At 44.6% G+C, this 13,127-nt stretch overlaps 1 protein-coding gene across 1 annotated transcript in view; it reads left to right on the top strand.

The window, feature by feature from the left end:
* Positions 1 to 10,799, top strand: part of TFR2 (transferrin receptor 2) — a 47,818-nt gene extending 37,019 nt beyond the window's left edge. The window contains exons 16-19 of the mRNA XM_033924155.1: positions 764 to 848; positions 1,734 to 1,961; positions 3,816 to 3,956; positions 5,708 to 10,799. Of these exons, the coding sequence (XP_033780046.1) occupies positions 764 to 848; positions 1,734 to 1,961; positions 3,816 to 3,956; positions 5,708 to 5,950 (697 nt within the window). The 3' untranslated portion in view covers positions 5,951 to 10,799. The remainder of the gene's footprint in view (positions 1 to 763; positions 849 to 1,733; positions 1,962 to 3,815; positions 3,957 to 5,707) is intronic.
* Positions 10,800 to 13,127: the final 2,328 nt, after the last annotated feature.

Raw genomic sequence — 13,127 nt, 5'->3', positions numbered from 1 at the left:
TGGCTCTTATTGGTGGAATGAGGCATTATGACATCACAATCTAAGCTCTGGTTACTAGACGCTGACACTCTTCACACTACGAGGGGGAGCTGACAAGTTCTCATCCCAACCAAGAAAATAACGTGGAAATGGTTCAATCAATGATCAGAAGCAATGTCAAAACATAGAATTAAATTTCTGCAAATCGGCACTTAACAAAATAAGAGAACACTCTTTTGGGATACAGTGGCAAAGTAACGCTCAGAATTTAGAAAGTTAGTTGGGCTGAGGACTTTTCAGCACTTCCTTGTACACATTTATTCTAGCACCCGTTAATGTAACGGGCTTAAACACTAGTTATTTTATATTCTGCATATCCTACAATTCTATGTGGATTACAAATTATTCAGGTACTCGAGCATTTTTCCCTGTCTTGTCTTTTCGGCTCACACTCTATCTAATGTAGTGTGATTGACCTGCTAATATGATTGACTTGCAATAAAACTCCAAGTTGAGCCCACTGAGTTACTCTACTGCGCCTTTTGTTCTCTGTACATATTTTGCAATTGGCTGTTCAACTCTTCCTTTTTGTGCCTAACAGACCTTTCATACTTTAGCTGCATAAGAAGCCAAATTTCAGTGTAAGCGGTTATTTTGTGTTTGAAAACTAGTCTGTTGTTTGCTGGCTTAAAACTATACTTATACCTTTGTAGTTCGGCACCCTGTAAGTGGGACAGAAATGGTAAACAGCCCTCTTATGCCAGGTTGTCCTTTCTCTGTGCAGAATACGACCGCTGTCCGTAGATAGTGGAGCCTTTGCATTCACTGCCTTTGGAGGGGTCCCTGCTGTGGAATTCTCATTCACAGAGGTGAGCAATGAATGAGAGAAAATGAGAGAATTATGTAGGTTCTTATACATTCCCACTCAGAGACCCCCCCTCCCCCCACATACATACAGTTCACATATCTCTGTCAGTATATCTGACTGCTGCCCTGCGATATTCCCTGATATTCTAGTACTGACAACCCTCCCTCCCTCCACTTCACATAATTTTGGTAATGCACTTCAAATCTGATCTGCTGCTGAGTGGAGTAGAAAGGGTAGATGTGAATTGCTTGTTCACTCTTTCCAAAAATACTAGGACTAGGGGACATGCAATGAATCTACTAAGTAGTGGATTTAAAACAAACCGGAGAAAACATTTCTTCACACAACGTGTAATTAAACTCTGGAATTCGTTGCCAGAGAACGTTGTGAAATCAGCTTAGCGGGGTTTAAAAAAGGTTTGGATCATTTCCTAAAAGAGAAGTCCATAGGCCTTTATTGAGTTGGCTTGGGGAATTCCACTGCAAATGCCTAGGATAAGCAGCATACAACCTGTTTTACTACTTGGGATCTAACTAGGTACTTGGGGCCTGGGTTGGCCACTGTTGGAAACAGGATACTGGGCTTGATGGACCTTCGGTCTGGCCCAATAAGACAATGCACTCGGTGTTTTTCTAGTGCTGAGATTCTGCCAATGCACCTCATTTCTGCCCTGTGATGTTGATTGATAATCCAATATTGAGAACCTCCCAGCATAACTCTGCCATTCTATAATTGAGAACCCAAACACAGCTCTACCAGTGCACTTCCGTTCTTCTCTGTGGGCACCCCCTGCTATTCCAGGACCAAGACCCACCCACAGCTCTGCAACCTTTGCCATCAATGCCAAGTTTTGATCCTTTATTTCCTTGTGTATCTTTGCCACCAGGGTGCCCAGACATATCCGTTCCTGAACACCAAACTGGACACTTACGAGCGCCTGAACCAAATGGTGCAGGGTCGGCTGCCTGCCGTGGCAAAGAGCCTTGCGGAGGTGGTGGGGCTGCTGGCTATGAGGCTGACCCACGATAGGCTCCTGCCACTGGACTACAGCTGCTACAGCGAGGTGGTGCTCCAGCACATCGTGCGATTCAACGAGTTCACAAGTGAATTGAAGGTGAGGGCACTAGCAGGGTCTTGTGTGAGCTAAGGGCAGTAGATTCTGATGTGAGCTAAAGATGATAGACATCAGTGTGGTGTTATGTGTGTGGAGGATGAGGAATACCAGCAGATTCTCATTAGAGAATGACACGGGGACAAATTTTTCCCCGTCCCCGTGGGAACTCATTTTCTAGTTCCATCCCAGAGAGTTCTTTTCCTGTCTCTGCCACGTTTCTGCAAGCTCTGTCCTCATTGGCACAAGCCTCAAGCACTTTAAAATCATAAGTGTTCAAGGCTTGTGCGGTTAAGGCAGAGCTTACAGGAATGGAGCAGCAACAGCGACAAAACTTGTGGGGATGGGCGTGGAAATTGAGTTCCTGCGGGGATGGGGAAAAATTTGTTTTCGCATCATTCTCTAGTTCTCATTTGAATGGAGGGTGATGGCGTAGCAAAGGAGGTTAGCGCTGGGGCGGTGGCCCCCTACTCTTCTATGCTACTCGAGTGTCCCCCGATTCTTCCTGCCGTTTGCATGTCCCCCCGCTCCCTATGTCCCTCGTTCGCCAGTGCGAGCAGCTTCTTCTACCTGCTGCTGGCCTTGACGCCCTTCTGATGTCATGACCCGGTCCCGCAAACAGAAAGTGATGTCAGAAGGGACCCGAGGCCAGTGCAAGCAGCAAGTGGAAGATGTTGCTTGTGCTGGCGAACGTTTAAGAGAGTACGTGGCCGTGTTGCATAAATATTGAAATGAACCAAAGCATACTTTAATTACTGAGAGAAATATAGACCATAGCATCCAAACTGGAAGACTTCTATTTGTCTTTCCATAATTGGTTCCTTTATCTGTCATTGATCTGTATTCAAAAAGTGCCTTGAAACAGTGTTAATCCTCAGATAAGCCACTCTTAGCTGTACCCTTTTCCTCCACTGCAAATTCCAGACTTTGTTCCTTTCCTCTAGCTGCCACCTATGCCTGGAATAAATTATCCGAGTTTGTCCGCCAAGCCCCTTCCCTTCCCTTGTTTAAACACAGACTGAAAACCCAACTTTTTGATATGGCCTTCAATCCCCACTGCCCACTAACCCAGCCTGCAGATTAACCGTTACCCTTAACTGTATCCATGACATCCTATCTGTTTAGATTGTAAGCTCTTTCAAGCAGGGACTGCTTTCTTTTTCTTTGTGACTCTGTACAGCGCTGCGTACGTCTGGTAGCGCTAAATAAATAATTAATAGTAGAAAATAGTAGTAGAAAATTTGTTTTGCATTAAGATACGTTTGCACGGAGTTTGCCACAAATAATCTAAGCAACACTCAAAAGATTTTAAAGCAAGACATCAAAATGATTTTAAAAAGAGGTTTTTTTTTTTAAAGGACAACTGATGAAAGATAAAGGAACCAGTTGTGGAAAGACAAATAGGAGTTGTGTGTAGACTACGTTGTTTTGCACTGGGTGTGCACTGTGTTGCCATTTTGGGAACCGGTATATTCTCGTATAAGATGAAGGCAAGGAGCATCAACAGGTCCCTGTGTGAACTAAAGATGAAGGCCATGAACTAGTAGCCTTATTTCAATTGCATTTCTTTACTTCTCTGAAGTACATGATCTCTCCCTTCCCAGTGTAGTTTCCCATAAATGTCTTATTTACTATCAAACAACTTGTATTTCTCTTCCCTTTCTTTCCTTTTGTTTTAATACGTTTGTAATATTAGTTTTTAATGTCTTACAAGATTTAGTTTGTGTCATCTGTTTTGTTGTCCCCTAAATTTTGTAATTTTACTGATTTGTACATCGCTTAAAATTTTGAATAAGCGATCAATCAAATTTATATTAAACTTGAAAATGGTGAGATCTCTGTTTCTCTTCCCTGCAGTCCCGCAGTCTGACCCTGCATTGGATGTACTCTGCTCGTGGCGATTACACGCGTGCAGCGAACAAACTGAAAAATGACATCTATAGCTCAGATGAGAGAAGTGAAAAACTGAACCGCATGTACAACGTCCGAATCATGAGGGTAAGTGTGTAGAGAGATTGGGTATCTGCCGGCAGAGAACTCCGTTCCGCAGATAAGTCACTCTTAACCTTGCCCTCCTCTTCCACTGCCAATTCCAAACTTTGTTCCTTTCATCTAGCTGCCCCCTATGCTTGGAATAAATTAGCCAAGTTTGTCCGTCAAGCCCCTTCCCTTCCCTAAAAGCAGACTGAAAACCCACCTTTTTGATATAGCTTTCAATCCTTAACCCTACTCCTCTGCCCTCCAACCCAGCCAGCTGATTAACCGTTCTCCTTAACTGTATCCATGACATCCTGTTTGTCTGTCTTGCCTGTTTAGATTGTAAGCTCTTTCAAGCAGGGACTGTTTTCTTACTCTTTGTGACTGTACAGCGCTGCATGCATCTGGTAGCGCTATAGAAATAATTAATAGTAGTAGTTTTCTAATCAGATGCAGGGTCTCGTGGGCAGCTGAAGATCCATGAAACAGCCCATCCTTCCTGCTCCTTTCCTGGCAAAGAGCAAATTCATTCTTTCAAGGCCTTTAGACTTATGAAGAGTCCGCTGTCGCCTCCCAATCAGTGTACTATTGTGGCGGCAGTGCTTTGAGGGAGGTTTCCCGAAGCAAGCTGTGAAAACTGAGGACCTGGCCTTTACACAAAATATTTAAGCATTGGTCGTGATTCGTTTTAATTGTCGATTTGTAGTTAGTTAAGGTTCTGTCCACTGCTATACTGTGTAGAACTGGGTTGGGGATATTTTTCTACTAGACCTCCAAATAAGTGGCATAACGAGGGCGAGAGGCGCCCGAGGAAGTGGTGCCCCTCCCCCACCCTCTTCTCTGCCTCCACCCCATATGCTCCTTCCCCGCCTCCTCCTGCCGCGCATGCGCGCCCCCTTCCCTTCCCCCATACCTCTTCAACGTCCGCAGCGCGAGCAGCAACTCCAAACTGCTGCTCACAGCCAGCATCGGCTCTTCCTCTGATGTCACTTCCCAGGCGCGGGTCCAAGAAGTGATGTCAGAAGAGCTGGTGAGAGCAGCAGGTAGGAATTGCTGCTTGTGCCGCAGACTGTTAGAGAGGTACAGGGAAAGGGAAGCGGCATGCATGGTAGTGGGGGGGGGGAAGGAGTGGGCAGAGAGGATAGGTGCTGGCGCCCCCACCAAGAGGGCGCCCAGGGCAGACCCCAATAAAGCACAATAAGAACAATAAAAACACTGTCACACAGGATAAGATTCTTTCAAAATTCAAGAGTTTACTGAGGTCCTTCATGCAGATTTGGGAGAAGACAATACATTATTACCTGCTGCAATCTATATAGAAAGACAAATGTCAAAAACAGTCTAAAAAGTGGCATATGGGGTGGGGGTAGAGTGTCCTGGGCACTGTCTTGCAGGAGCACCGGCACCTCTCCTCTCTCTCTCCGTGGTGATGGGAGAGATCTCTGAAATTCGCTCCCCCCCCCATCTCTTCAAATCTTCGCTGGTAGTGAGCAGGCTCTCTCCTACCTGCTGCTTGCACCAGCCTCATCCCTCCCTCTGCACTTCCTTTTCACGGGTCCAGGAAGTGATGTCAGAAGGAAGGCTTAGTCAGCACATTCAACCTGCCACTTGCAGACCTTGCTGCCCCCAGCTGCCAACCCTGTAGGGGACAATATTGTGTACTAGTAATTTCCTGTATATGTATGACTATCTCTGCTTCATATGAGAGGCTGGAAGAATGTTAATTGGTCAGTGACTAACTAATGCCATCCCTTCTTCTCTTGGTGTCACAGGTGGAGTTCTACTTTCTGTCCCAGTATGTGTCAGCTACAGACAGCCCCTTCCGCCACATCCTGCATGGGAAGGGACAGCACACACTGGCGGCCCTGCTGGAACACCTAACCCTGCTGAGGACAGACCCAACCAGCTTCAACGAGAGTCTCTTCCGCAAGCAGCTTGCTTTAGTGACTTGGACACTGCAGGGGGCCGCCAATGCCCTGAGTGGAGATGTCTGGAATATTGACAACAATTTGTAGAGGCAGCACCACCACAGATTCTGTGAGATCATGGACGGGCTCAACCAGGTCTGGGCCTGCCTATTTCTGAATCTATGGATTTGTGGAGGGTAATTCTATAAAGAGGCGCTTATTTTTGTTGACCAGAATGCACCTATTTGGAGTCGATTCGGTAAAGAAAAGTAGGTGCTTGCATTTCTTTATAGAATGCTAGAAAATAGGTCAAAAATGCACCTACGTTTTAGGCGTGATCACGTACAGCAGCCATGGTGTACGTACTCATGCCTAGATTGTTAAAGAATGCATGGACATTGAGGCGTTTTATAATGCACGCATATAAATGTGTGCCCACCCAGTGGCAAAGTGAGGGTGGAAGGCGCCTGGGGCAGGGGCGTAGCAAACCCCTCCCTCCTGCCATATGCGCTCCCCTTCCCTTGCACCTGTTTAGCTCCCCCGGTGCAAGCACCATCTCTAACTCGCTGCCCACACCAGCGTCGGCTCTCTCTCTCTGATATCACTTCCTAGCTGCGGGACCTGGAAGTGATGTCATAGGGGAGTAGCCGCTCACGCCGGCAAGAGCTAGAGGTATGGTGGTGGGGAATTGATGGTGTGCACGCGGCAGGAGAGGAATGAATGGAGGAGGAGAGGGGCCAGCACTCCCACCAAGACGGCGCCTGGGGCGGTCTTCTCCCCCGCCCCACCTTTAATATGCCACTGTGTCCACCCTCACTCTGCCCAAATTCCAACCATGTGAATGCCTATTTGAAAAGTATGCGTCATACTTACAGAATAGTTCATAGCCAGAAAATGGTTGGTTAGAAGCGTAGGTGCCAACATACATGTATTTACATGTATTCTTGCCACCTAAATCTAGACGGCTTCTTATAGAATTACTCTCATCGTGCCTGCTTTTCTTAGGAATTTACAAGTTCCAGGGATGTATCCTTGATAATCTACCGCTCTCTGGTTGCCTAATTTATAGGTCTTCTCTGTTCAAACTCCTTAATCGGAAGAGCAATATCTGCCCTTGTTAGAGCTGCTGCTGAATGACAAGATGCCATCACTGTAAATAAGAGAGCAGATGATTCCAGAAGCACTAAATATTGTGTTTGAGGTCTCTTGTTTTAGAGGGGAAGGGTAGCAGCCATATCTTGTCTCGCGATTTCATAGGATCTCTGATTTTGCTTTGGAAGAGGGCAGGATGGGAAATTTCAAAAAGATTTGGAACTCGGGTTGCAGACTCAACTGAGATCAAGTGAACAGACTGATCCAGTCCTGGCAGCATGCATGACCCGCCCCCTTACTATGCCACTGGGGTGGATAAGACTGATGGTTCGGAGCCATTTGGTAACTCTACTTCTTGCCCCTATTACCGAAAGCATTTCATAGTCTTGCAATTTCTTGTTGAGAAATTCAGACTACAGATACTTTGGGCTGGATGTTAAAACATCAGGAATGGAACAGCTAATCTTGGAGCTTGGAGCTGTGTTACACATCCTGTTTTTGTGTTACACCCACCGCAGGGCATTCCGAGATCCATAGTCATAGTTTACTAAGCAAAAGTGCCATCTTTTCCAAACTATGGTGGTCCTTAAATCAGTAGTACAGCATTTGAAACCCCAGCTTGGCAAAATGATAATAACTTCTTTCAAGCAGACCACAACTTCATCTTTGCTGTCTGTTTTTCTTTTCAGTAGCACCCATGTATTTAAAAAAAAAAACAGAAAACTGATCACATACAAAGTATGATTAGCCAAAGGACTTATTTGTAATGCTCTTCATTAGAAAACCAGAGAGTGAGAGAGGATACTTCTTTGCGAACATATTTGAATTGTTTAAAAAAAAAAAAAAAAATCTTCCAAGCTGATTGGTCAAGGATTTGTGTTGGGTGATTACATCACCTATGATGTAATTGTAGAGGATCTTTTAGGTACTGTCCCTTCCTCTTTTAGGTTTTATCCTAAGTGTTAACACATTTTTTATTCTTTCTTTTGTCTGGTCGTCAGCCCCGTGATTACCTCTTTAATTTATCAGTGACAGTGATCACTATAAATCTTTTTATTATTACCACGTGATATTGCTAAATAGAGAATTACCAGTAATTATCGGGAGCAGTGCCTTCCATAATTATGACAGTTATACTGTCGTCCAATTATAAAGCAGCATCTGCTACAAATGAAACATGACATCAAGGGCAGGGGTGGAAGGCATTGGTTGAAATGCAGAAAAATCCAATTCAGGATGGCTGAGGGGCTGCCTGCCTCACGTTTCTAGAACATTCCTGCCTTTGATGTCATCTGCTGTCAGACCAGTATCCAGAGCTGCGCTTTCAGCACAAGGACATCTTCTCTCTATCGAGGGAAGAGTGTTATACAGTTATCGGGAACAGTGATTCCCATAATTTATTAATAATGTCTTTATTTTTGCATGCTTTGCCTGCTGCAAGGTTTTATGGGTACATATATGAAACAAGTGTTTCTATATAGTGGCTTAGCTTAAAATAGCATATGATGGCAGTCAAAGATTTATTAACCTCTCCAGTCTGTCCAGCGATTCCTGGCCAGACTGCAAGGAGTTGCCAGCTATAGAAGTCTGGATGCTTGTAGGATATCACTATAATCCAGACTGGTCATTTGCTTTTTTTATTACTTTTCTACAACCCTGGATGCAGTGGTGTAGTAAGGATGGGGCGGTCTGTCCTGGGTGCCATATTGGTGGGGGTGCAGGTACCCCGTCCTCCTCTCCTCCCTCCCCCCCACTACAACATGTGCACGTCACTTCCCTTTCCCTGTACCTATGTAACATTCCTGGCACGAGCAGTAACCCCCCAATCTGCCATTGTGCCAGCGTCCGCCCCTAGGAAGTGATGTCAGAGGAAGAACTGACCCTGGCGTGACAGCACTTGGGGGGTTGCTGCTCACACCAGGATAATTACAGAGGTATGGAGGAAGGGAAGCGGCGTGTGCGTGGCAGGTGGGGGTGGGAAAGGAGCGTATGGAGGTGGGGAGGGGCGCCTCTCACCCTTGCTAAGCCACTGCCTGGATGTAGCTTATAACATCCAGTGCTTTATGCAACTCCTATCATACCCTCCGTATCCCACCACCAAGCAACAATCCAAACTATGAAAATTAGTAAGAATTTTGCCCGAACATCTAGCCTCCCAAGAGCATGTCCACCAATGCTTTAATTTGTGGGTAGATGTAGCCCACTGGTACTGGCCAAGGTACTCCATGGCTAGGTCATGCTTTGTATCCTTTCTCTGCCCCCTCCTTATCATTTCTCCTCTTTTCACTTAATAGAGTAAAGAACGGGTTGTTTACAATATTGCAAATTCCCAACCAGTGGCATACCTGCATTGGCTGCCACCCCTCCAGACAGGAAGTGGGGGGTCATTGGACACCCATCGGTGATCTGGTGGGTGTCAGCTCTGCTAGTTCCCTGCCCTGGAACAGGAAATTGACATCAGAGGAGGTGGAGGCCGGTGGAGTCAATGACCGTTCACACTAGACCATGACCCTGTACCCCCTTACCGGCTGCACCCTGGATAGACTGCCCCCACAGCCATGCCCTTGGAATACCACTGCTCCCAACCCTGTTCCTACTGCTGTCATTGAGTCATGGGTTAAAATGCTCTCTGGAAATTCATCCCTGATATTGCACCCCTGAGCCAGGGAATCATACAGCAACTGACCTATAGGGACAATGAATCCCTCTCCCTAAGTCAGCGTAAAGTGAAGTACCCAAGATCACAGCACATGGTTCCCAGATCCCTCAATTTTAGACTAGTGCTACTGAACCCTCTCCTGGAGGCACACTGAAGCCTTTTGGGTTTTTAAGATGACTTCAATGAATATGCATGTGACGTATTTGTGTATAGTGGAGACCCTTGGTATTCAAGTCTGTCTCTTGCATAGTCATTATGGTAATCCTGAAAACTCGACTGATCGAGTCTACCTCCAAGAGAAGGTTGAGAAACATAGTCCTAGGCAAATGGGAGTCAGTGAACCCTCATTATTTATCTTCTCTTGATAAAAAAAAGGAAAGATATAAAGTTCAACATGAGAATGGCAATTCTATAACTGGGTATCCGCATGTACCCGCCTCCTTGTGCACTTAAATAACAGAATATGAACACTTATGCATATAAGTGTGAGCAGCATGCCTATGCTCTGTTCTGTAATGCTGCTTGTAAAGCAAATGCAAGGGGGGGACGTACACATGATTAGAGCATGGGCAGGGCTCTCACTTACATGTGTAACTTATGGAATACTGTAAGTCACACCCACCTCTTCTGCATTTACCATTAGTTGCTTGTACAAATGCCACCTCCATTGCTGATGTAACTGTGGGTGCCTAAATGTTAAATGCGCCAATACCGGGTTATTTTAGTATTCTGAAACAGAATCTGGGCTTCCACTTATAGAATTGCCTTTGAGTTGTGCTGTCCAATGAGGCCCATTATTGCATTGATTTGATGGCCCAAATCCTCAACTATATCAGAATAATGCTCAAGAGGTGCATTAGATAAACTGCTTTGAGTGTGGTTGTAAAACTACAAAAAGACAGTATACAAATCCCATTTAAAAGTTTAAAATGAGGGAGTTTGCTTGAAGGAATTTTTTAAAGTACTGTTACTATACCTGGACTCTGAAGTTTGTGATTTTGGAAATAGCATCTACTTTAAAACTCCAGCCTGTTTTTAAAAATAAAATATTTAATGTGGTACTACGGTAATGGGAAATGTGATTTCTGATGGCCCCAGATGTAAATGAAAAACTGTCTAATTGAAAATATCTTTCCTGGTGATAACTAATATCATTCTTCCTTATGGCTGAAAATGCATCTGCTCAATAAAACATGTTAGCCGCTATTAAGTCTCAACGTGTGTTGTATTATCTGTGAATCTGGAGAAAAGTTTCAAAAAGAGTTCCAGCTCCATTTCCTACATCCCAGTTTCTCCCCTTTAGCACTAGTGTTTTTTTTTTGGTATTTTTAAACTCGGCTTCTATTCCTCTTAGGCCTGGACATTTCCTGGTGATACCTTTTCATTATAACAACATGATACGATCCTTGGCTAACTTTCTGGAGTTAACACCCCCTTCCCCAAAAGATGGCAGCACTTTAATAAAGTTAATAAATTGCTAAGTTAATAAATTGTATCTGACCCATGACCCAAATTCTGGCCCTTAAACCCTATCTAGGTTGGTAATCTGGGACTTAACAGCAAAAGAGAATGTGCCTTTAAGATTTGGAGTTGGACCAGACAGTATATCACCTGCAGTTAATATGAAAATAAGGATTCATATTCACCTTTTGTGAATCTGGAGTTATGAATGTTCCTTCAGGACCGGGCAATCCAGTACTTGCAGGGTTAATCTCCTTCTGTGATAAGTTGACTTGATGTGGGACAATCGGAAATAAACTGATATTTAATTATCAGAAATAATATAACACCATTCATAGCATATCACACCTAAATAAATATTTCTGTGGCGTTAAATGTTCAAGAGAGGAGTCTTTTTCAAACGAAGGAAAATTCTGGAAGGAGAGGGCCTAGGCTGAAGTTAAGGGGCGATAGGTTCAGTAGTAATCTAAGCAGGGGCGGTCCGCCCCGAGTGCACGCCCCAAGGGGGTGCATAAACAACTACCCTCCCTATTCTGCCGCTGCTGCCTTCCCTAACCAGCAGCGGCAGTAAACTTTAAATTAGGAGTGTTCGCGGCCCAGCTTGTGCTCGCTCCAGCGAGTGTTTAGCTTCTGGCCGGCTCCCCTGCCACAGTGGTTTTTCCGCGGGCGTTGGCTCCTCGCATGATCCGCGGCTCTGTCGGAAGTGTTCCCTCTGAAGTGACGCTTCTGCGGATCGCACGAGGAGCCAACGCGGAAAAACCACTGTGGCAGGGGAGCCGGCCAGAAGCTAAACACTCGCCGGAGGGAGCATGTAAAAAGGTGAGCCATGAGTTGCGATCAAATCATGAACTCTTGCAATTGAAGGTATAACAAGAAGCCTATTCATAGGAACCAACTCTAGGGTACCAATGGAATGCTAAACACTCTCAATATTGGACAAGCACTATGTTCAGGGAGGGCTCATTTGTACAGTGTTGTACTCCCAAATATTTTGAATGTTGGCACCTATCACGACAGGAACACAGTTGGTGTGAAGAAATTGGTGCGATAAGCACATAAAAAAAGAAGCAGGCTGTCCTATGCACAAGGCCTTAAATGTAAGAAAACGACACTGAATTTCATCCTACATCTTGTGAGTAGCAACAATGCTGTAAAAACTATGGGGTAACAATGTTCTGTCCTCATTTACGTACTATTGCCATTTATACTTGCAGTTATATTTTTGTCTTATTTTCTAATTAGTTTGTAGTTTCATTCTTATTGGTCACCTCCCTATATACATGAACCCTACTTCTACTGTCATATGATTCTTGCTTATTGACCCAGGGCTCTGCCTTAGTATCGCTATCTTTATTTAAAAAGTTTGATAAATTGCTAAATCATGGTACAACCAAATCTAATACTGCTAATACTGGGTCGGGTAGGGAATATAGGGATGCTATAGTAGGAGGTCATACATGTGGTCATTGCTCAGTTTGTGACTTGATGTTACAGATCGCAGAATTTAAAGCTCCTCATGAAGATCGTATAATACCTTTGAAAGCTTTTACTTCTTGCACTTCTATGTGTATGATCTATGCTCTGATCTGCCCACGTGAGATAACGTACATAGGACAAACACCGCGTCAATTAAAGACCAGACTTATCCAACATTGACATTGTGTATCTAGTCAAAAACTCATTGCACCTTTGGTAGATCACTGTATACTAGCTGACTTTAAATGTTTAGTAATTGAACAACTTACAGCTGATCTCCATAGAGGGGACATTAGGCAGAGGCTTCATCAAAGAGAGCAGCGTTTCATATTTCCCCTGCAGACTATTGCTCCTAGGGGTTTAAACTCAGACACTGAATGGCAAGCATTTTTGTTTTTTCTGCAGGACGATTTCATTATGTCCTTCTACGTCATTGCGTGCTTGAGTTTTTAAGCGCACTCTGTGCCACTTTTTGGCCCTATTGAACACGGAGCTACTGGTGGATTATTCCCCTGAAGATCTGCCTTGTGAAACGGGGCTCTCCCCTAGGGATTTGAAGCTTGGTCGGTGTTTCAACTGGTTGAGGAGAAGTACAGA

The sequence above is a fragment of the Geotrypetes seraphini genome, chromosome 16 (genome assembly GCF_902459505.1).
Source record: "Geotrypetes seraphini chromosome 16, aGeoSer1.1, whole genome shotgun sequence".
Taxonomy (NCBI): domain Eukaryota; kingdom Metazoa; phylum Chordata; class Amphibia; order Gymnophiona; family Dermophiidae; genus Geotrypetes; species Geotrypetes seraphini.
This window is presented reverse-complemented; position numbering and strand designations above follow the sequence as displayed.